General features: G+C 47.2%; 2 protein-coding genes across 5 annotated transcripts in view; one reads left to right on the top strand and one right to left on the bottom strand.

Moving 5' to 3' along the window:
• LOC133389317 (uncharacterized) overlaps positions 1–5,794 on the bottom strand; it is a 29,341-nt gene extending 23,547 nt beyond the window's left edge. For 2 of the 4 annotated variants that reach the window (XR_009764056.1, XM_061636740.1), the window contains exon 1: positions 4,888–5,794. Coding sequence is in view for 1 of the 4 variants with exons in the window: in XM_061636740.1 (XP_061492724.1) it covers positions 4,888–5,189 (302 nt within the window). In the remaining 3 variants the exon portion in view is untranslated. Of the gene's footprint in view, positions 1–1,145; positions 1,802–4,887 lie in introns of those variants that run through there. The other 2 variants (XR_009764060.1, XR_009764058.1) reach the window with 2 other exon arrangements.
• Positions 5,017–7,082, top strand: FOXL2 (forkhead box L2). The gene is given in 3 exon segments (XM_061636739.1): positions 5,017–6,337; positions 6,340–6,382; positions 6,384–7,082. Coding segments are annotated over 3 exon segments (1,146 nt in total). The 5' UTR covers positions 5,017–5,490; the 3' UTR covers positions 6,640–7,082.
• Positions 7,083–21,982: the final 14,900 nt, after the last annotated feature.

The raw sequence follows: 21,982 nt of genomic DNA, 5'->3' as shown, positions 1-21,982 counted from the left end.
ACCTTCCTGTCTGTACATAGTTTGTGGCTTCTGGTTTTATTGTGTTTTATTACTAGGCTTTGGGGGGGGGGGAGAGAAGGAAGGAAGAGAGTGGAAGTTCTTGGAGTCCAAGGGCATCTACAAGAGAAACGGGTCATCTTGCTGCCTTTCCTTTGCAACCCTTTCCTTCATTTTATAGTTATAAGAACTGACACCCGAGCTAAGAGTACGAAACACTAACCCTGTGAGCGTCAGCAGTTATCCCCTAGCCCTGATGATTTTCAAAGCAATGCCAGGGGAAGAACACCTCGGTCCCTGCGCGTGCGATACCTATGGGCTGGTGTCAGAGCAAGCTAGGTACAATTCTATGTAAACTTAGAAGTAAGTAAACTAGGGAGTATGCCCTAGTGAATTCAGTAGAGCTTACTCCTGAGTAGGCTCAGTAGATTGCACTGCAAGTAAGGCTTAGGTCCCAACGAATCAAGGGAGAATGTTTAATCAGGTTCAGTCTCGATTTCCTAACCACCAGTAAAAGCTGCAAACCTTACACATGCTAACCTGGGAGTAAGTCTCATAGGGTTCAATGGGACTTACTTCTGAGTAGACATGTACTGTAACTGTCTTTGGAGCCAACCAATTCTAGCCATCTTCGGGAAAAGCTAAGTCACACTCGGGAATGATTGCTAGGAAGGAGAGGAGGGGAGCAAACAAGGGTTTTCTTCGAGCAAAACAGTGACACACACACCCCGCCAGTCATGGGGTGCCAGTCCTGCGCGCTAGGCAGGGACAACCGGGTGCCCCCCTCACCTTCTTCGCCATTTCTGCCCTCCTCCCGCGTTCTGATTTCATTTCCAATCCCACAGGAGTGTGTGGGGCATGAGGAGTGGGAGGGGGGGAGAGAGAGAGGCTGCTTGGACAGTCCCCTTTTCCCCGAGCGCTCCAGCCTTTGCCCGGTTCTTGGCGATGCAGAGGCGCTGCTTGTCTCTGGGGCCGCCAGGATCGGGAAGGGAGGGCTCTGCAGCCTGGCGGAGGTGATGACACACAGCACAATGCTGCCACTACACCTGCGGAAGGAAATGCCTGCGAGGGGGGATGGGGGGAGCAGTCCCGGCCGGCCTGGGTGGTCAGGGGGAAGGAACTGGCCCCAACTAGCTAACGCCACCGACCTCCACAAGAAAGCGCCGCCGCTGCTCTGAATCCCAGTAGGCGCCCGGGCGCTCGGTTTCCGTTGGGGGCCAGACACTGGCACCGTCGGATCCAAGGCAGGGCCGAGACGGGAACTCGAGAGCCCGCTCGATTAGCAAAAGGGAAGCCATGATGTCGAGGCTGCTGCAAACGCCGCGGCTGGTTGACTCTAGAGTAGCCCAGCGGGGCTGGCCCCTGGCAGCAAGAAACGCTTCGGGTAAGTGGTGCTGCTTCCTTCCCAGGAAACGGGCGCAAGAGCCGCCGAGCTTTTCGGTTCAACCAGTCCTTTGGATGCGTTGGCGAGTGTGGGCCAGTCTCTGGCCCGTGGCGCTTAACAGCTGAAGTGGGAAAGAGGTTTCCCAGCCCACTTTTCGGGAAGGAAGGGGCTGATAGAAATCACAGGAAGGGGCTGATAGAAATCACAGACCCAACTTTACACATCCAAGCTCCACGAAAAACAGTCGCGTTTGACCACAGATTCCAATAGAATCAGACAGAGATGGTTTCTTAGCTCCTCTATCGTCATCAAAAGTAATGGAGGTTCAACCTTTCCGCAAAATAATGATCGCCTTGTGTCCCTTTAATGTATTTCCCCTTGGTTGAAAAGGCGACTCAAGGGCTTTTTAATCTTTAAGTGAAGCCTTATCTTGTTCCATCGAGCTTTCGAATTAATGTAGGCTGCAAAAACGTTATCAAACAGATGCGGGTCTTAAATTAATACAGCGCCGTTCAAGACAGGCCGAGAGGAAAAGAGCACGCGCTTTCCCCTGCCAGTGCTGGACATGCAGTGGGCCCTTAAAAGATTCTCCTTTCATTGTTTCAGTTCTAAGCAAACTTAATTGGAAGTAAATTTCATTAAATGCTTTGGGTTTATTGTTAAGCAAGCTTCTGTGGAGGGCTGAGGAAGCCCTGAAACTGTTTTTCTATAGCAGATAGAAAACATCATGGGCCTTTTTAAGGCTGGAAAGTAACTTGGATGTCCAACCTGTCCTGGATGGGGTTGCACTCTCCCTGAAGGAGCAGATTCATAGCTTGGGGATGGCTCCTAGAACCATCTCCGTCACTTGAGGCTCAGGCAGCCTCGGTGGCACGGAGTGCCTTCTCCGAACTTCAGTTGGTAGCCCAGCTGCGCCCCTATCTGGACAGGGATAACCTGGCTTCAGTGGTCCATGCTCTGGTAACCTCCAAGTTAGATTACTGCAATGTGCTCTATGTGGGGCTGCCTTTGAAGACAGTTCGGAAACTGCAGCTTGTGCAAAATGCAGCAGCTCGATTCAAGGTGCTGGTTTTAACCTATAAAGCCTTACACAGCTTAGGACCACAATACCTGATGGAACACCTCTCCCCACATGAACCCACCTGTACACTACACCCAACATCTAAGGCCCTCCTCCGGGTGCCTAATCCGAGGAAAGCTGGGAGTCTGGCAACAAGAGAGAGGGCCTTTTCAGTGGTGGCCCCCAAATTATGGACCAATCTCCTTGACAACGTGCGCCTGGCACCAACACTTATCTTTTCAGCGCCAGGTCAAGACTTTTCTCTTCTCCCAGGCATTTTAGCATGTGTTTTTAAATTGCTTTTTTAAAAATGTGTTTTTAAATTTGTATGTTTGTTTTTAATGTTTTTAATTGTTGTAAACCGCCCAGAGACCTTCGGCTATGGGGCAGTATACAAATGCAATAAATAAATAAATAAAAGTTTTACTGAAATGAATAAATTTTGGCGGTAAATGTGGGAATGAGTGTAGAAAATACAGCGACAAGTTACTTTTTCTCACCTCAGTCCTAAACATTTTTATTAGGAAGACAGCAAATAAAACTGATGTTACTGATTCCAACTAACGAAACAGAACTATTGCCATGTGCATTTTATTAGAACCTGCAGTTCAGTATGTATAATTGTCAAATATCCTAAAGAAAAGAAAAGAATCCTCATATGAACCGTTGAAAATCAATCCGGTTGTGAAAAAGGGGGGGCATAAATTGCACACAGAGAGAGCTCACACAGGTGCAGTTAAGACCCACTGATATCAATGGTGTTTTTTCTTTCAGCTGTTATAAATGGGGGCAGAAACTGGACCATAAAGCTCAGTAGCTGGAAATAACTGCCTCCATTTATAACAGTTGAAAGAAATATCAACGTGCACAACTTCCGATCAGGCTCTATAAGCAAAGCTAAAATGGCGGTTAAGTTACCCTGATGCAAAGGCCTGCCAATCCAAGGTTAAATCAATACCCCACCCGCAACTAAAAGACTAAACACAGGCAGGATTAACGGCTGGATTCTCTTGCAGCCCTTTTCAAGGCAAGAAAATTGCAGAGCGTGTAAGAACTACGCTGACAGAGCCGTTCTCTTCTGGAAGGGGAGACGAGGGTTGTCAGGCCCAGAATGAATTAAATATGTACATTAGGAACGAAAATGCGAGACCTGATTCGAGGCGTCAATTCCGATGCACGCTCCCTTTCCCGCAGGAGCCGTAAGACACTTACGGCAGAGGGGCTGATGTAATGGCAAAGCCAAATTGTTTGTCCTTTGGCAGTAAACAGCCTCATGACCAGTGGCTGTTGAGCGAGATGAGCAGTTGTTTACAGGTCATGGGGAAAACATGGAAATGACCCATCACCCTTGGGGAAACATCAGAAACGTGAAGGCCCAGCAACTAATTTGGCTGACAGGCTTTTGTCCAAGGCCTTGCAGAGATCTCTGCTTCAAGGCCAGCCTTAGCGTGGGATTTGCCAGAAAGGACTTGAACACCTGAAAGTTTGTGGGGGAGGCGCTGTCCCAGGCACGAAGAACGTCCCAATTAACCCGAGGGAACCGCATCTTCGCTTAACCATCGGCTCGCTTTTCTGTAGAAGCCTGGCAGAAAACATTACAAGTCTCTTTTTTTTTCCCTCCCCAAAAAGCCCCCCTCCGAATGTATCTATCCTAGTTGCCCTTTTCTCAGACCTGGGGGACGTCTTTGAAACCTAGAAATAAAACAGGTATGCTTTAACTTGGATTCCTGCAGTGAGCCCCGGATTGGAGTCGATGGCCTTATAGGCGCCGGCCATCTCCACTGTTCTGTTAAGCGGTATCTGGATGACACGGGTGGTTTTCTTTTTTAAAAATCTTGTCTGGAGAAAGCAGCCAGGCGAAATGTTAGGGGAGTTTTCTTTTGCTTTTGAGGTGAATAGAAGGTCGCAAGGATGAAGCCACAATATGTGTGAGATTTTGATTCGTTTGCTTTGTTCTGGAAAAAAAGTTGCAGGGCGCCCAAACACTATTGATTCTAAATTAAAATCATGTTGCTGTCTCTCGATAGACAGACAGATAGTGCGCCGTGTATCTATCGATCTGTCATTCCCATTTTTAGTTTCCCTAAAATATATGAGCTGGGCATGTAGTTCAGTATTCTTACACAAGGTGACAATAAAAGCAAACAAACTCCTTTCAAAACAAACTTTGCAGCAAGACGTTGCCATATTTTAAAGGTGCGATTCAACAAGCTACAGCGCAGTTTCCTATGGGCCCACTTGCTCCAGGGGAGTCTCACTGGACGTCGGTGAGATCAGGGCCCAGTTCGACTGCTGCCCTTGTTCACGATTCTTTCTGCTTCCGTCTGTAGCCGCCCACCACCCATCGCTGCACACTACCGAGCCCGCACCTCTCCAGAGAGATCACAATCGCAAACCGCAATCCCTTTGCAGCGCAGAGAAGCTTCCCCCCCCCGCCTCTCCTCACTTGTTTTCCTCCGAAGCTGCCTCGTGCATTCGCCGCATCTGCAAAAGAGAGGCAGCTTCTTTCCCGTGAAGGATTTCGAGGGTGTGTTTTCCAGCCATCGAACATTCCCACCCCCGCGCTTCCCTCCGCTCTGGGACCCCCTTTGGCTTCAGCGGCTGATTTCCTCGCCGGGGTGTACTTGTGCAATGTGACTTCGCCATGAACTCGCCCGTGCCCAGCTGGCTCCCAGGCTTGGGGGGGAGGCAGAGGGGGGGCGACGAGAGAAAGGGATCCTGACGAAAGCGGAACTCTCCGGAGCCCATACAAATCAGAAAAGAGCTAGTCCAGAAGAGCAGTTGAGTGGATATCTGAGCCTGCTGATCAGGGAGGCTGGCTGCCTGCCTCTTGAAAGAGAGACAGAAAGGAACGGGGGGAGACAAAAAAGCCCACCAGGCTCAGGCAGGGCTTAAAGTAGGCAGGCGGGAAAGGCGCTTGGAGCAGATCTTCCTGCGCGATCTTGGGGGAGCCAGCGCCGCGATCTGGTGGGCTGGGGGCCCCGATCCCCTGAAGCCACCTTCGAGGTGAGCAGCAGCGGCAGCAGCAGCCTGAGCAGCAGGTGGTGCCATGATGGCCACAAGCTACCAAGACCCCCCGCCCGAGGACACGGTGGCTCTGCTCCACCAGGCCGCCAAGGAGCCCGGCATCGGCGGAGGCGAGTCGGGGGTAAAGAGCGAGCTGAGCCCGGCTTCCACTAAGACGTCTTCGTCGTCCTCGGCGGCGCCGCTGGAGAAGGGCGACCCTTCACAGAAGCCGCCGTACTCGTATGTGGCGCTCATCGCTATGGCCATCCGCGAGAGCGCCGAGAAGCGCCTGACGCTATCCGGCATCTACCAGTACATCATCAGCAAGTTCCCTTTCTACGAGAAGAACAAGAAGGGCTGGCAGAACAGCATCCGCCACAACCTGAGCCTCAACGAGTGCTTCATCAAAGTGCCGCGAGAGGGCGGCGGCGAGCGCAAAGGCAACTACTGGACGCTGGACCCAGCCTGCGAGGACATGTTCGAGAAGGGCAACTACCGCCGCCGCCGCCGCATGAAGAGGCCTTTCCGTCCGCCCGCCGGCCACTTCCAGCCGGGCAAAAGCCTCTTCGGGGCCGCGGCCGAGGCGGCGGGCTACGGTTACCTCACGGCGCCGCCCACCAAGTACCTGCAGGCACCCTTCCTCAACGCCGCCGCGTCCTGGTCCCTGGCGCAGCCCGCCCCTCCCCCGCCGCCTCAGGCGCCCCCGGCCGGCTCTTACGCGGCCTGTCAAATGGCTGCCGTGGAAGGCAACGGCAGCGGAGGCGCCACGGGCGCCCTCAGCCCCGTCAAGGGAGTGGGACTTTCGGCGGGGCCCGGCGGAGCAGGAGCCGGCGCCGCCTCAGCCTACGGCCCTTATTCGCGCCTTCCCGCCATGGTGAACTCGTACAACGGCATGGGCCACCACCATCCCCACCACCACCCGCACGCCCACCACCACCACCCGCACGCCCACCACCATCACCACCACCACCACCACACTGCCCAACAGCTGGGAGCAGCCGCTGTGGCGGCCGCAGCCGCCGCAGCCGCCGCCGCCTCGGCGGGCAGCCCCTCGCCGCAAGCAGCGCCCAACGGAGCCGCCGGCCTGCAGTTCGCTTGCGCGCGCCAGCCCCCCGAGCTGGCCATGATGCACTGCTCCTACTGGGACCACGACAGCAAACACAGCGCCTTGCACTCCAGGATAGACATCTGAGGAGGAGGCGGCCGAGCAGGACCTCCTCCAGCTGGAGGGGAGTGGGGGTCCTTCTGCGCCCCCTCCCTCCAAAAATCATCGTCACCATCACCATCTTGGATTTTCTCTCTTTTACCATTTTCTTTTCCACCCACTATCGAAACATACAGAAACTTTCAGTGCCAAAATGAGAACGAACCCGCTCCCTGTTCGCCAAAACACCTCTGTTCTTATAACGATCTGCTCCGGGTGTACGTGAAGGCAGCGTAAGTGTAGAGAACTTCCAACCCCATCTTTCCTGCTACAGAAGCTCGTCTGTCGATTTTCTGGCTATTGCTGGCTTTTAGAGTTAGGACGCATGAGGGTGCCGAATAGTGCTTGCCTGTAGGGAAGTCCACGGTGAAATGTCGAACGTGCCCTTGTTTCTTAACTTTCTTTTCGAAAATAAAAACACTGGTCACGATCCTAAATGTATTTCCTTGAAAATAATACCCCGAGCATAACCAGGGTTTCGTAAAACTAAACTTTTAATTGTAGGTAAATATCCTCATGATCGAGGGATTTATTGGTCTCACTGTTTTGAGAAGAATTTACTTTTCGCTGGCAGTGTAAACAGGGTAAAGTGGGGGGGTGCACACAAATAGAAGTAGGGGAATCCAGCGGATTGGAGATAGAATGATAAACCAGAAGAGGCCTACATAGATATTCATACAGAGGAAAACGTGCAGAAGCAATAAACTGATATCCCGTTTAGTGGAACAAATGCACTGCGATATAATCCCACTGAGTGCTATCCGGAAAAAGCCAGGGTATATTTATTTCGAAGTGCATCTTGTTAAAACAAAAATGAGGCTTTAACTTTCTAGTAAATGGAGGGAGGAGAGTAAATCCCATTGAAATGAATAAATTTAACGATATTGTCCGCGTTTACATACCACTGGCTAACTTTGCAGTCCCGCAATCTTCTAAGGAGGTAGGGTTGTATCTGATAATACCCGCCAACCCTAAATGAAAAACAGTCCAGTTTTACTCAAATATCTTTCCAGGGAAGGTGCATATTGTAAAGCATACCCCTGTGGAAGGAAATTCCATTGAAAACGTGCGATTTAATATCGTTAGAAGTGCCAAAGGCTCACCGATGCTCCTTGACAGTCTCACTCCTACCTCAAATGTAATTGGCTGGGGAGCTCAATCCCAACAAGATTTAGTTCCAAATCTATTTGGGGTTGAGAGGAAAACCGGTTTAATTCCTAGGAAATGAGTTTAGGATCGGGATCAAAATGTTTAAATTAAAGGCTTCGATTTAATAGGATTGCTCTTCTGACCGCAATCGCTAACCCCCGAGAAAAAAACTCTCTGTGTTTTGAAGGTTGGCTGATGGCGGAATTAAAGAAGCGGAAGGCACTAACCGTTTCCCAGTCTGTTTTCATCTACTGTGATAACAGATTATTTTTTAATTATTTCCTGAGGCGAATGTTGCACTTCTTCAAAGCTTTAGGTTTCTATCCAAAATAGTACTTGTTTGGAGACTGTATTTGAGCAAGAGCGCCCTTTTATATCGTGTCTAGTAGCCATGTTGATTTGATCCTTGAAATACGGAGGAAATTTGAGAGCAACTGTGGGAACAATAGGTATATATGCATATGTATTTTTTAATAAAAAGAAAGTGTCCTCTGAAGATAGAGTAATTTTATACAAGACTATAATTATTTAGACACACCAAGACTGTTTTCCGAAATTACTATTAATAGTAATAATAATGGACAGTATTTTTCCAAATACATTATTGTTATATTATTGTAATTTTTCAGTGGATATTAAGAGTGATTTTTAAAATATTTTTCGCCCCAGACGATCTCGGTTCTAACAGAATCTTCGTTAGATTCTTATCAACTTCTTTTTTCTTTTTTGAACAAAGTTTCGATCCTCGGACCTGAAAGAGATGATGTAGAAGAATGTGTTTATTAATTTGGGGGACCAGGTAATAGCGATTTCCTAAATGTTTGTGTAAACGAACAGATATTTTGGTATTCAACCATCCCAGGACCAACTTTTCTAGAATAACCTAGCACTTTGATTGTATATCGTAGCTTTGTATAGTCTCCAATAAAATGTTTTCTCTTTTAATAGAGTTTGGTTTTCCTTCAGCCCAACATTGGTCAAATATTGAAGATCTTAATTGGCTTATCCTCTTACTGACATAGCTAAAAATTGACACGTTGGTAATTAACGCTTGGATTTTGGTGGGAACGGCTTTTAATGATATAAAGAATGTGTTTATAGACAGGGGTAGAATTTTCAGGCCCTGAACCTGCGGCTGGGTCCCCCCCCCTCTCTCTCCCACCCCCACTCCACTCCGTCATGTTCCAATCGTTTCAAAAACGATGTGCTGATGATATGCTAAAAGGCTTTTCGAGATTTTGTTCTTTTTTGTCACCTGAAAATATTATAGTAGCAACTTCCTTTCTGGTGGACGCTATTTATTTGTGGAGTGACTGTATTAAAGCTCCCTTTAAATAAATAAATAAATAAAACAGCTGACCTTTAACACCTTTATATGGAATATCAATTTACTTCCAGGTAAGTGCTGCTGAAATCAGTGGGATTTGTTTCCAAGTCAAGGCGTTGCGCGACCTACAGCCTAGCCTTTTCAACTATGTTTACTCAGAAGGAAGTCCCATTGCTTGCAGCAAGGCTTACTACTAAGCAAATGTGTTTATGATTGCTGTCCAACAGTCCCCATGCCAAACGTGTTTACTAGGAGGTATGTCCCAATGACAGCAACAGGGCACACTTCTGAGCATATATGGCCAAGATCGGGCTGCAGAAGCCCATTAACTGGTGGAGCTGGCTCTAGAAAGACCATCCAGCACCAGGCCTCATAAAATCCTTATTGTGATTCCTGACAAGTAGTTTACTGAGGCTGGTGTTCCTTGCTTAAGGTGATCCCTGCTGCTTGTGCGCCTCTTTAGATTCTGGCATGCGCGTGTGTGCGCTGAGGAAGATGCCCTGCGACACTTTAAAGATTAATTTATTGCGGTGTTACTTTTCTTACATATTTTCGTTTACAGGAAAACAATAGTGTATGTAGAATTGCAAATTACCAATATTCCTTTGCAGCTATCATGGAAAGCATAAATGCTATAGATCTGAGGTAGGAGGGGGAAAGTGTATGAGCGTGAAGATGGAGATCAGATGTTCCTGTCGTTCTTTTTATTTCGGAGGGCAAGGTCATTTGGAGAAATGCCTTCTTGACATAAGTATGCTGCTATTCTTAAGCACGCTTGCAGCCTGATCCTAAATATGTTTACTCAAAAGTAAATTCCAGTGGGTTCGGTGTGACTTGTTTCCTGATGATTAGGCTTAAGAATTGCAGCCTTATTTGGAGGTAAATTCTATGGGAACGACTAGGGCTTACTTCCAACCAAATGTACTTAGATGTGAACGGTCTTTCATAACTCTCCTATTTAGGGGATGTTCTTGTTTTCAGTGATCCCGGTTTGATTGTTTTAATTATTATTATGTTGCTGCTTTTGGAGGTCTTTTCTTCGCTAGTCCTGCGCCTTAAGGCTTCTTTGCCAAGGGGCCCTCCCTTGCGCCTCTATCCTAAACGCGTTTACTTAATCTCATCTGAGTAGCGTGCAAGCTTTCCAGTTTCCCAGCCTTCTTTTAAAAACTATTTTGTGGCATTTAATATTGTCCTTATGACAGTTTTACCCAGCTGTTACCTTTGAGAACCATCCTCACACACACTCCTAGACGGACAAGGCTACCTACAAAGTTTCCTCTCATTTCGGTTTGCCTTTAAGATTGGGATGAAAGGCAGAAAACTCAATGGAGAATAGAGGGGGATTCCCTGACGTAAAAGGCTGTTTGCTGTTTATTGAAAGGAAGGCGCATTAAACTGATGGGGGAAGTCTGGAGAGTTTGTGTGCCATTCGGCCAGTCTATTGATTCTTGCCGGTAACACTGAAGCTTAAATCCCCCCCAAAAGGGGAAATCTCGACCTGACCGATCCTCAACCCAATTAAAGCAGAACCCCTTAGATGGAAGGCCGGTTTATCCAACCAAGTCCTCCAGAACAGCGGGATTATGGATCAACTAGCCAAGCTGCAGTCCTAACCCAATCTACCTGGGAATAAACCCCGTTGAATTCAATAGGTCTTACTCCCAAGTAGTCATGGTTAGGATTGCGCTGTAAAACTCCCCTGGCTGATGGAGAGTTCTAAATGAGGTCTACATAGACTTTCTCCTACGTTTTTGTTTCTTGGGGCCTAAAGATACATAGTAATGACTGAAATTTGCAGAGAAGGAGAAAACAGACCGATCCACAGATATCTGAAGCTTTGCGTCTACAGGCATATACTAATGTATAGGTATAGATGCATCTGAGTAAATTAAAACGGTGGGTGGGTGGGACCTCTCCAGCACTGTGGTTTTCAGGTCGCCAAGGGAAACTTTAAACCAAGAAAAAAATTGTAAAAACGGAGGAAGAGGGGGAAGAGATGTAGGACTCAGCGCAACACACTCAGGGCTCAGCTGCCCTGGTCTACCCCTAGCGACTCCCCTTGCATTCAAGCCGATTTATGCTGCGCTCTTTCCCACGCACGAGAAGAAGGTTCCAGTGGAATCCACGGGACATCCATGTGAGGCATCTGGGGTGTCACTCGAAAGCAAAAGGATTTCCGGGAGACAGCGACCTTTGTAAATTGGAATGAAAAGCCGGCTCTCAGTCCTTCTTCCTGCCCCCCTCCCTCCACCCATAGTCAGGTAGAAGTCAGCATCGGGGGGGATGACCGATGAAGTCTGTTCCAAGACAGGAAAGGTGGTTAGCTCTGAACACAAGTCCAGCGCAGACACCGCCGGTTACTAAGGCACTGGGCACGATCCAACCCCGCGCCCATACCTTGATGGCAGTGCGGATTGTGCTGTGGCATGCTCCACCATCTGTTGCCAGCCTGCTAGCATCGCGGTTGAGGGGGAAACCGCCACTCTTACAAGGCCGTCCACTAGGCTGCATATACAAATCAGCCTCGGGGGTTCCCTATTTCCCTTTCGCCTGCATTGTCCTTGACCAGTCCGATCCTATGAGGCTTCCTCCTGAATTCAGCCGGACTAGTTCACTAGTCTATGAGTTCCGAGTGTGTTTACTCGGAAGTAAGTCCCATAGAGTCCGCGAGGACTCAGCTCCCAAGTAAGAATGCCTAGGAATGTACACGGGACGGTTTCTTGAGAAGAAGCCCCACTGACCGTCGTGGGGCGGGCTTGCTTCTTATCTGCTGCTGTTTTTATTGTTGAGGATCTGTTCGATGTTTAAAATTGTGTGTGTGTGTGTGTGTGTGTGTGTGTGTGTGTGTGTGTGTGTGTGTGTGTGTGTGTGTGTGTGTGTGTGTGTGAGAGAGAGAGAGAGAGAGAGAGAGAGAGAGAGAGAGAGAGAGAGAGAGAGAGAGAGAGAGTATTTTGTTCTATCTTGTCAGCCGCTGTCTGCCCTCTTTTGGGAGTTGGGCGGGATATAAAAACGACAAATAATAGGATGTAATAGAATCGGATGTAATGGTGACCGGGAGGATGCATGTGTTTTTAAAGTGTGTTGCCCAGCAACCTCTGCCTCCTCTAAAGTGAACGTGGAAGTGCGGCAATCCCCCTTTCTCTGGCTTCTTCTGCTCTTGGGACGTGGTCGCGGGGGTTGTGGCGAATGATTGGGTCTGATGGTTGGTTTGAAGGCGGGGTATGCTTGGCGAAGAAGTCTCTGTACTTTTGGAATAGGTGGCCTTTTGAATCTGTGTGCTCTGATCGGTGATGTATCTGCTAGAACATCTAAAATATAACATGTCTTTTTATTATATAATAGCTAGCAATCATACAACATGATTAAAAGCCATCATATATGGCAATAAAATATGCTTAATACATTCCTTGTGTGGGTTGGATTTCTATCCTTTTTGGTTTAATTCTCCCCCCCCCTTCCCAGAGCATCAATTCCAAAAGTGATTCTAGCCGGTGTTGAACATTGTCAATACATAACTCGGTCTGCAATCCTGTGCATGCTTACTAAGCCCTTCTGAACTCAGTGGGACTACTATCTGAGTAAACGCGCATAGGATGGCACACTGAGAATATATTCCGGGTCAAATGGGAGTTCGGTGTGTGTGTGTGAAACGCTCGGGAATGTTGCCACGAAGTTCTGTGGGTTTCCCCAAGAATTGCCTTGGGTTGGGCTTATTTGAATCAATGGCTTGCTTATCTCATTCCCTTTAAGGTATATCAGCTCCTTAACTGCTAGGGGTCCTCCCCTCCTTCAACTGGAGAGAGGGGAGCAGAGTATTGGGAATGGAGTCTTACATAAGGCGCAGTTTGACTGTCACTCTAGACGTCCACGACGGATGGCACTGTCAATTCACTTTGCGGGGAGGGGGCAGATTTTGCTTTTTTACACTCTCTCTCACACACACATCTTTACCTCTTGGGCCGCCTCCGTAAAAACGAAGGCCATTTCAGGGGAAAAATGCCCCTCCCCCCAAAAAATTAGGCTTGAAGTCCTAATTACGTTTATTAAGAAGTAAGTCCCATTGAAAACCGTAAAGGTTTTTTTAGAAGATCGGGTTAAAAACTGAGCCGATGCAGTCTGGACTCCACCCTATGCCCTGAAGCTGAGGCCAGTAATAGCCTGTCTTCTTTCAAATGAATCTGGCTTCAGCAGCCGGCAGTTTATACGCTCTCAAGCCCCCTCCTGCGCCCCTATGGACTTCGTGGCCGGCTTCTGTCTTACGGCCCTCGCCGTTCCTCTTCCTTCATGTGGGACTCTAGAGGCCCGAGGGGGCTAAATTGTCGGGGGGGGGGCTGATCCGGCAGCCCCTGAAACCAGGCGAAAGCCTCAGGGAGACCCATTTGAGGCCGAGCCTGTGGCCAGTCGGTCATGTTCTCCAAGAAGCACCTCTATAGATTCAGGAGCCTTGGGAAGAAAAGGGAAAAGCAAAGCCGCTGCCGGATTGTGATTTATTGCGCAGGGAGGACTAACCACATTCATAAATGTCTCGGGAAGTCACTACGCGTCTCCTTAATGTCAGTGGGAGTCCGGGCAGAAGGAGAGACTTTCCTGGCGGTGTGTAGGGACGGGGCGGGGGGGATCTTGCCGTTCAGGTCTGAGTCTGACCGATTTTATTTCATTCTTTCCACCCTCTTGCCTGTTCCTCGGTTTGTTGCGCGCAATCTCTCCCCCCCACTAATGGGACTCCTCCGCAGTCAGGGCTTTTGGGGGGGGGATGAGGGGGGAGTGGGGGATGAGCAGGACGGGCTGCGGCAAAAATGCCTATTCCCAGTAGCTAATGTTACAAACCGCAGCTCCTTCCCCCTTTTACGCGGGATGCCGCCAAAGCGCAGCGTCCTTGAACCCACGGGGGATCTAGGTCCACCGAACTTTCAAAAAGGCCTTAATTTTGGCAAAGTGGTGCACGTTCATTTTCTGAAATGTATCTGTTTCTCTTTCTTCCACCCTTTCCTGATATATGTGTGCTTGTTCCGCAAAAAAGGCGAATGGGCAAACTTTTGGGAAATGAAGGCTGCAATCTTATACCTATTTACCTGGGAGCAAGCCCCACTAAACTCAATGGAACTTCCTTCTACGTAGACATACATAGACTTGTGCTGCTTACAGACATTGGAGTAAGCGCCACTGGACACAACGGGGCTTGCTGTAGGAGGGAGTGGGTCTCTGAAGACCAGTCGCTGGGAATTCCAAGCGGGGAGAGGGCTGTGGTGTTCAGGTTCCCGTAGGCAGAAGTGTAGTCCTCCGGGGTCTCAGACTCCTTACTTTTGGGGGAGCAGGGTCCCAGCAGGGTCCCTATGTCTCCAGCATCCTACAAGCCAATCAGCATGAAAAGGGAGCATGTTAGCCACTGAAAAGGGTCTTCTAACATGCTTCCTTGTCCTTTTCTGCTGCTTGGAGCCAATCAGAGTGAAAGGAAGTGCATCAGTCACTGAGAAGTGTCTTCTCAGAAGCTAACACTACCCTCTTTCATGCTTTCTCATTCTCAACCCCTCAGCAAAAAAGTGGGGGAAGAGAGCATGGCTGTAACATGAAGGGACCCTGCACTTCTGAATTTGCCACTACACTACTGCCCATAGGCATCTGTTTGGCCAGGATGTCAGACTAGATGGTTCTGATCCAGCAGGGCTCCTCTTATGACTGCAAAAGAGCCAGAAAAGTCAGAATGCCTTCCCATTTGAGGAGAAATCAAGCAGGCTTCCAGATCCACTAAAAATTAATTTGGCTAGAAGCGGAACAGTAGGAAAGAAACTTTTTAATAGATGGTGTAAAGGCGCTTAGGGGAGGAGAAGTATGCATTTTTTTAAAACGATCAAGACACCCCCCTCTTTTCTCTTGACCCCTATCCTCTAATACTATGTATTCATTCGAAACTGTGCTCTGTAAAAAGCAGAGATAGCCGTGTGAGTCCCTAAGATGGAAACCCTCTAAAATCCACACCTGGTCAATCACTTTATTGGGAACACCAACCAAAAAGATAGACAAGTGCCGCCAGCTTTCCAGTACTCTTCATCAGGCAAGATGTTGCACAAAGCAGGGAGTGAGGGGGAGGAGGAAAAAAAACAAAAGCACAAAAAATAGCTGGCCTTGTAGACGGGGAAATACATAGTAGATAGAAAAGGCATACCTAGTTCTAACTAACTAGGTTGGAGGCGTAACGCCCAGGTGTGGGAGTTAGCCCCATGCTAGGAGAGAGAGCAGAGACAAAGGGATGTCTCCTCTCTCCCGGACAGTCGGAGGACAAAGGAATGGAAAGGGCAGAAGGGGGAGGGGCAGGTAAGCTTCCCTAAAGATGTAACAGTCTAGCGACAGAAGGAAGTCAGTCAGAGCATCACAGGTAAAAAAGGTGAACAAGTCTGTCCATCTGGGGGACCCTAGCTCTATCTCCCTTCTGGAGCATAGACAAAAGAACAAAACAGGAGTTGCTCTTGCCCCATTTCCAACATGAACTGTCCTAAGTGTATTCCAATACCTGGATCGTACGTACTGACTTCAAGTCGATTCCGACTTATGGCGACCCTATGAATAGGGTTTTCATGAGGCTGAGAGGCAGTGACTGGCCCAAGGTCACCCAGTGAGCTTCATTAAATACTCTTAACAGCCCGATCCTTCCCATTTTTACTCAGAAGGAACTCCTACTCTGTTCATTGAGGCTTACTCCCCAGTAAATGGACCTGGGAGTAAGCCCCATCGAGTTTAGTAGGACAGCTCTGAGAAAAAAATGCACAGGATTGGGCTGGAGCTCCCACTGATATCAACTGATAATTTAAGTACTTAAACAACTCTAAAATCCTGTGCGCACTTACTTGGAAACAAATCCCATTCTGAGCATTTAAGGCGGTTGGTTATTTCCGAATAAATGGTGCATAGGACTGGGGGCAAACCCACTGAAATAAATACTATTCTTAACCTTTTTAACTCTGCAATCAAACTCACAATCAAAGATAAGAGTTAGCCGTGTTTAAACCCATTGAAGTCAACTCCATGGTGTGGGACTGGAGCCCAGGGCCCTATGGAGATGAATCATATGTCTAAGTGTACATATCTTTCAGGTAGCTTCCCAAGAACTCCTTATACACAAACTATTTAGTCCCATTAGTTTCAGTGGAATTCATCCCCACATAATAGGGAAAATCCTGTGTGTGTGTGTGTGTGTGTGTGTGTGTGTGTGTGTGTGTGTGTGTGTGCGCATGCGTGAGGCACATTAAAACCCTATCCAGTTCAGTGTGGTTCAAATGTGAATAGCTCTGTACCAGATTGTGGTCCAGGTGCTTAACAAATGGTGCTAACACTGAAGCTATGATAACATGCGTGTGGGACTGTAGTCCACAAAAGTGTATGTATGCCATAATAAATTGGTTAATCTTTAAGGTACCGCAAGACTCTTTGCTACAAGAGAATTACAGGGTTACCCATGACTCTGGGAATGTCTCTTTCTAGCACGCCTCTATTTTAAAGAAAGAAAACCAAAGATAAAAATAAATACCTGAGACTGGATCCGAATCAATGAAATTTAAGGTAGACTAACTTAAGTCCCGCTGTTTTCCAAGGGTCTAGTCGAAACATTATTAAGTCTAGATCTAACTTCTAGTTGGTCTTCGAACATCCTGAGCCCAGAGAGAAAGCCTCTATAAGGATGGAAACACCACCTAAAAGTGTACGTTTGTAATTGGCTGGTGTAAGTTCAACTAACAGTTTTTTCTTACAATTGCGCTATTTTAATCAATCAGGAATTGATTACAATCATATGGTATCGCCACCCCCAAAACAACTAAAGTGAATTAGAATCGCCCCAATACGAATAAAAAATATGTACCGAAAGAGGAAGGCAAAAATACCCCTTTCCATAGATATTGAGATACGTGCTAAGAACCTAGTGTTAACTCATATCCGGCAATGCTCTTTCTCATGCGCCGCTAGCATGAATGGTTAGTATGTATAGAGACCTGCAGTGGAATCCAAGGTATATTCCACGGGCTTCCCGGGTGGGGAACCTGTGGATCTGTAGATGTTGTTAGACACAAGCTCCCATTCAGCCTAGTCAGCAGGGCCAGTGGTCAGGGATGATGGAAGTTGTAACCCAACAATATTTGGAACGCCACAGGTTTTCCACGACTGCTTCATTAAGCATGTTTAGGGTTGCATTTCGTCGGGTTTGCAGCACACCTTGACGGTGATTCATCTTCTGGACTTTAATTCTTAAAGTTCAAAGTTTGAATATGGGATGTAGTTTCTAAGAAGTCAGAGCACCAGTTTCCCCTGTTGTCCGGAAGGGCCTAATATCAGCTCACTGAAGCCAACGGAAACTGGCTGGCATTAATTAACCTGGGATCAGCCCTCCCCTAAAGCGGGAAGATTACGTTCTCCTTAAGATCCACAGGTTTTCCGATTTTCCCTTTGTATGTAACTTTACCCCGTGCAATCCTATGTACACAAGTCCTATTGAAGTCAGTGGACCTAATTTGCAGGTAAAGATTTTTATTTGCGTGTTTCTTTAGAAGACTATTTGCACAGGATCCGATTGCATAACTTATTTCTATACTGCAGACCATTTGGGCCTCCACAGCTGAAATGCTTATTGACCTTCAGCGATGCCAAAAGCATTAATTTCAACGGGATTTAAATCCACACTGACGTGCTGTAGAACATAGAAGGAAATTTAGCCTGCTGTCCTATCCACACTTTTCTGGGAGTCAGCTCCATTGAACTCAGTGAGTCTTACTTCTGAGCAGACATATATACACTTCCACCCTTAAGCTCTGCTGGAAGGCAAGGGGATTTAAGCGTCTTATTCAGAAGTAAGTCCTACTGTCAATAGAGTTTCTTTTCAAGGAACTGTGCATGGGATTGCAGTTTGATTCAATTTTAAGTAGGGTCATTCGGTTTCACTGGGATATAGATCCAGCTGCCAGCTCAATTATTAACGGGGTACCTAGGTGGCCCCTTCTTCATAATACATTTACTTGGAGGTAAATCCCACTAAATTCGACCTTGAATTTGAAATGAGCCGTCGTCCCATAGAAGAGTTTTTTTTTATGATAGGGGTATGGATGATACGAAACCCAGATATTTCGGGTTAATAGTGACATTTTAACTGTGTGTGAATGGGACTGAGAAGTACTCCTTTATCTATAAAATGAAAACGCCTCTCCAGCGAAATGAAAGATGGGCGAAAAAGTAACAGGCCCATTGTTTCCTCATTGTATTGACTTGTGAAGAGCATTGCTGCTCTGAATCAGATTCTTTCAATCCCTATTGCTGTTTATTATTCAAGGGGAGCTTGCCGGTGGCTTCCTCTCCTCCCCCCCCCTCCCAGGTCTCAGGTCACTTCGTGACTTTAGTGTGCACACAAATAGTCCCCCAATGAACCGAGCGGGGATGTTTGAGTCGCTTGCTAGACACGAGGACTGGCCCTGCATTAAGAAGTCGCCGGTATTATTTTTAAAGCAAAAAGAAAAGGACCCGAGGGCTACAACTGGGTCTTTGTTGGTGTGGCATTTAATGAAAGTGATTTGTAAATCTGTATGACTGGAAATAAGAGCTATATCTGTATCTCTGTTTGGAAGTACATTTCCCGATGTCCAATAGGACAAAGGATTGCAGATAAATCTATCTATCTATATATGCTCACGCACCTCTCTTTCTCTGTCCATATGATTTCTAATCAACGCTTGTGTCTTAAACCCAGTTACTGGTAAATAAGATATAAAATGTCCCAGTAACTCGTTTTTAGCACACAAGGGTTGATTAGACTTCATAAAGATAGATGTGTGCAATATTAATATAATCTAGTATAATCTAGTATAATATATATATATATATATATATATATATATATATATATATATATATATATATATATATATATAACACATATCTGTAAGACTGCAATTCTGTTTCCTTTTGACATCGTGGGACGTGCTTCCAAGAACATAGACATGGAGTCACATCCAATCAGAGCTTGGAAAAGTTACTTTTTTAAAACTACAACTCCCATCAGCCCCAGGCAGCATGGTCACTGATTGGGCTGATGGGAGTTGTAGTTCAAAAAAAAAACTTGTCCAAGCTCTGCATCTAGTGTTAGTCATGCTCAGAATAAATCCATTGGGTGGTATTGGGAGGAAATCATGTGAGCCACTCTTGAGCTCATTGGAGGAAAGGTGGGATCCAAATGTAATAAAAACTACATTCATTGTTCGACCTACTCAGAGCAAACCCACTGAAGTTAATAGACGTGACTAACTTGGGTGCATTCATTTCAATGGATCTGCTCCCAATAGGACTTAGTTGTCTACAACCCATTGACACTAGTGGGCATAACTGATTTAGGGGGGATTTGGTCAAGCGGAGCGGTGTAGAGATCCAATCCACATCACTTCTTCCTCCGCAAGAGAATTGCGCCAGTTTGTCGGAAGCTCCGCAGATTCTCATGGGCTCTGCTTCCAAACAGTAAAAGGCCTCCGAGATCTGGCAGACCCCTCCTGCTAAGCGACAAAAGCTGGGGCGCGGAGGAGGGAGAGAGGAGCGGCCTGTCCAACATCCTCTTCAAATCCCCTCCATCTGCTTGATTTATTCCTCTCTTCTGCAATGGAGCCAGAATTGGAGAAATGCAAGGAAAGCCCATCGGTATTATACATTCGGGGGCACTTTATTATTCAAACAGGGCGGGCGCATGAGGAAAAAAAGGTGGGGGACTTGCTATTACTCCAAAATGTTCCAACGAGCATTCAGCTGGTCCCAATCAGGTCCCCGCTAGATCCTCTAAAATCTGTTCCTTTTTAAAATATGTCGATGCGATTACCCACGCGAAAACAACAACGGGTCGCATATTCCAAGGAGGACAAGAAGTGAACGATCCCGGGGGGTTATTTCTGGGCTGTCTTGATAAAGCTGGTTGCAAAACGTCGGGGAGAAGTTTGCGGATCGAGGCTGGAGTCTGCAGTCATTTGCTGGGAAGAAATAAACGCCACTGAAACCATCAGGGAGATTTTCGAGTAAATGTGTGATTTGCCCAATTCAAAAAAGAAAGAGAAAGCAGCCCCACGTCAGGTGAAGGCTGCAAATCCCAATGAACTCAGCCGGACTTACTTCCACGTGAACCTACACAAGAAAGGGCGGCACAAATAACAAGCTGACATTGCGGGGGCTTCGGATCCAAGGCGTGGAAGTCCTTTTCTTGGGTAGCGAAGTCTTTGTCAAGTTGGGGAAACAAAACGCAACAAACCAGCCGCCTTCCTCTCCGTGACGGTTTGCAATGCTCTGCGTCAGGCTTGGCTCCCCCCCCCGTTATTATTATTGATGTGAAGGGTGGCCCGTAAAACTTGCTAGGTTTGCCAGTACCGGGAGCAAACCAAGGGATCGATCCTGCGCCCTCTTCCTCCTTTGAGGCGATCGCATTGGCGAACTTTTTGAAAACTTGGCCCCAGTTTGTCGGAGAGTGGCAAAACTGGGAATGGAGATTTCTGAATGAGCCTATATGTGTGTTTGAATTTTTGCTAAAATTTATACCTTCCCTGCGAATTAGTCAGACAGAGACTTTAAGCTTAAAAATAAGAAATAACTACTTTATTCTGAAAGTACACACTTGATAGGAAAGAGTCCTATATCTAGCTAACTAGCTAAATTGGAGAATGAAAAGGGGTGTTGGAATATGTGCTTCAACTCCAACTTGTGGGTTGAGGCTGCATGGGGTTAAAAAGGGTAGCTAGAGAGGAGACCTCCTGATTGCTAGGCTAATACCTTTCCTTTGATCTCCTGGTGTCTCTTCCTTCCTGCTAGACTGATATGCAAAGGATGTTGACCACATCTCCTTCCTCCTTTCTCTTGAGAGGGAGAGCAGACATATTCTGTCTGTCTCTCCCTGTCCTCCAAGCATGAGGGCAAACACTAGGCTTAGTGTTTGCATCTCCAACTTAGCTAGTTAGCTAGATATAGAACTCTTTCCTATCAAGTATGTATTTCCAGAATAAAGTAGTTATTTCTAATTTTAAAGCTTAAAGTCTCGTCTGACTAATTTGCAGGGAAGGTGTAATCTTTAGCAAAGATTCAAACACACATAAAGGCTCACTCAGTCTCTCCATTCCCAGTTTCGCCACTCTCCGACACAAGAAAGGATGGAGCTGGATGGAGCTTCTCACCCTCGTTCATACTACCCTGACTACACAGATCCTAACTTGACGTCCCATTGCTTTCAACTGAGTTTTCATTCTACCTAAGGAGTTTAGGATCTATCAGCCCATCCAAAACCAAAACTATCTGCAGGAAACACCAGAAAAAGAGTGGGGACCAACACCCCTCCCACATAAGTAGCTCTCCTTCAGTTGTTAAACCATCTGTGGCTATTTGAAGGAAAGGCACTTTCACAAGCTACTGACACCGAAATCAGGCCGCAATCCTAAGTATACTGGCTTGAAAGTTAAGGTCCTTCAAAATCAGCAGAAGTGACTTCAGGGAAAAGTGGCAGTTCTCCCTCTGAAATGTAACTGGCGGGCCCAAACCTTTTGCCCTTTCCCTGCTACCTCCAGATACAGCCACTAATGAAGAGCGGGAGCTTTTATTGGGACCTCGTGGTGAAAGAAAGGGTTAACTACGTTCCCAGGTGGACCCGATCCTGGCCCCCTTGCAGCTGCTACTTAAACAACAATCGGACAAATGCATTGAAGATGCTGAAACTAGTTATGTTTTTAAACTACGAATCAAATGGTAGCCTGTGGAGGGAGAGCTGTCCAAGGAAGGCTGCGCTTGGTGAACCAGACACTAATCCAGGTTCTCTGCCCCTGGGATTTCTCTCGCCATCTATTCCCCCAGGTAAGACTATGT

This window comes from Rhineura floridana, chromosome 7 (assembly GCF_030035675.1).
Source record: "Rhineura floridana isolate rRhiFlo1 chromosome 7, rRhiFlo1.hap2, whole genome shotgun sequence".
NCBI lineage: Eukaryota > Metazoa > Chordata > Lepidosauria > Squamata > Rhineuridae > Rhineura > Rhineura floridana.
Note: the sequence above shows the minus strand (reverse complement) of the source record. Positions and strands in the feature narration are given on the sequence as shown.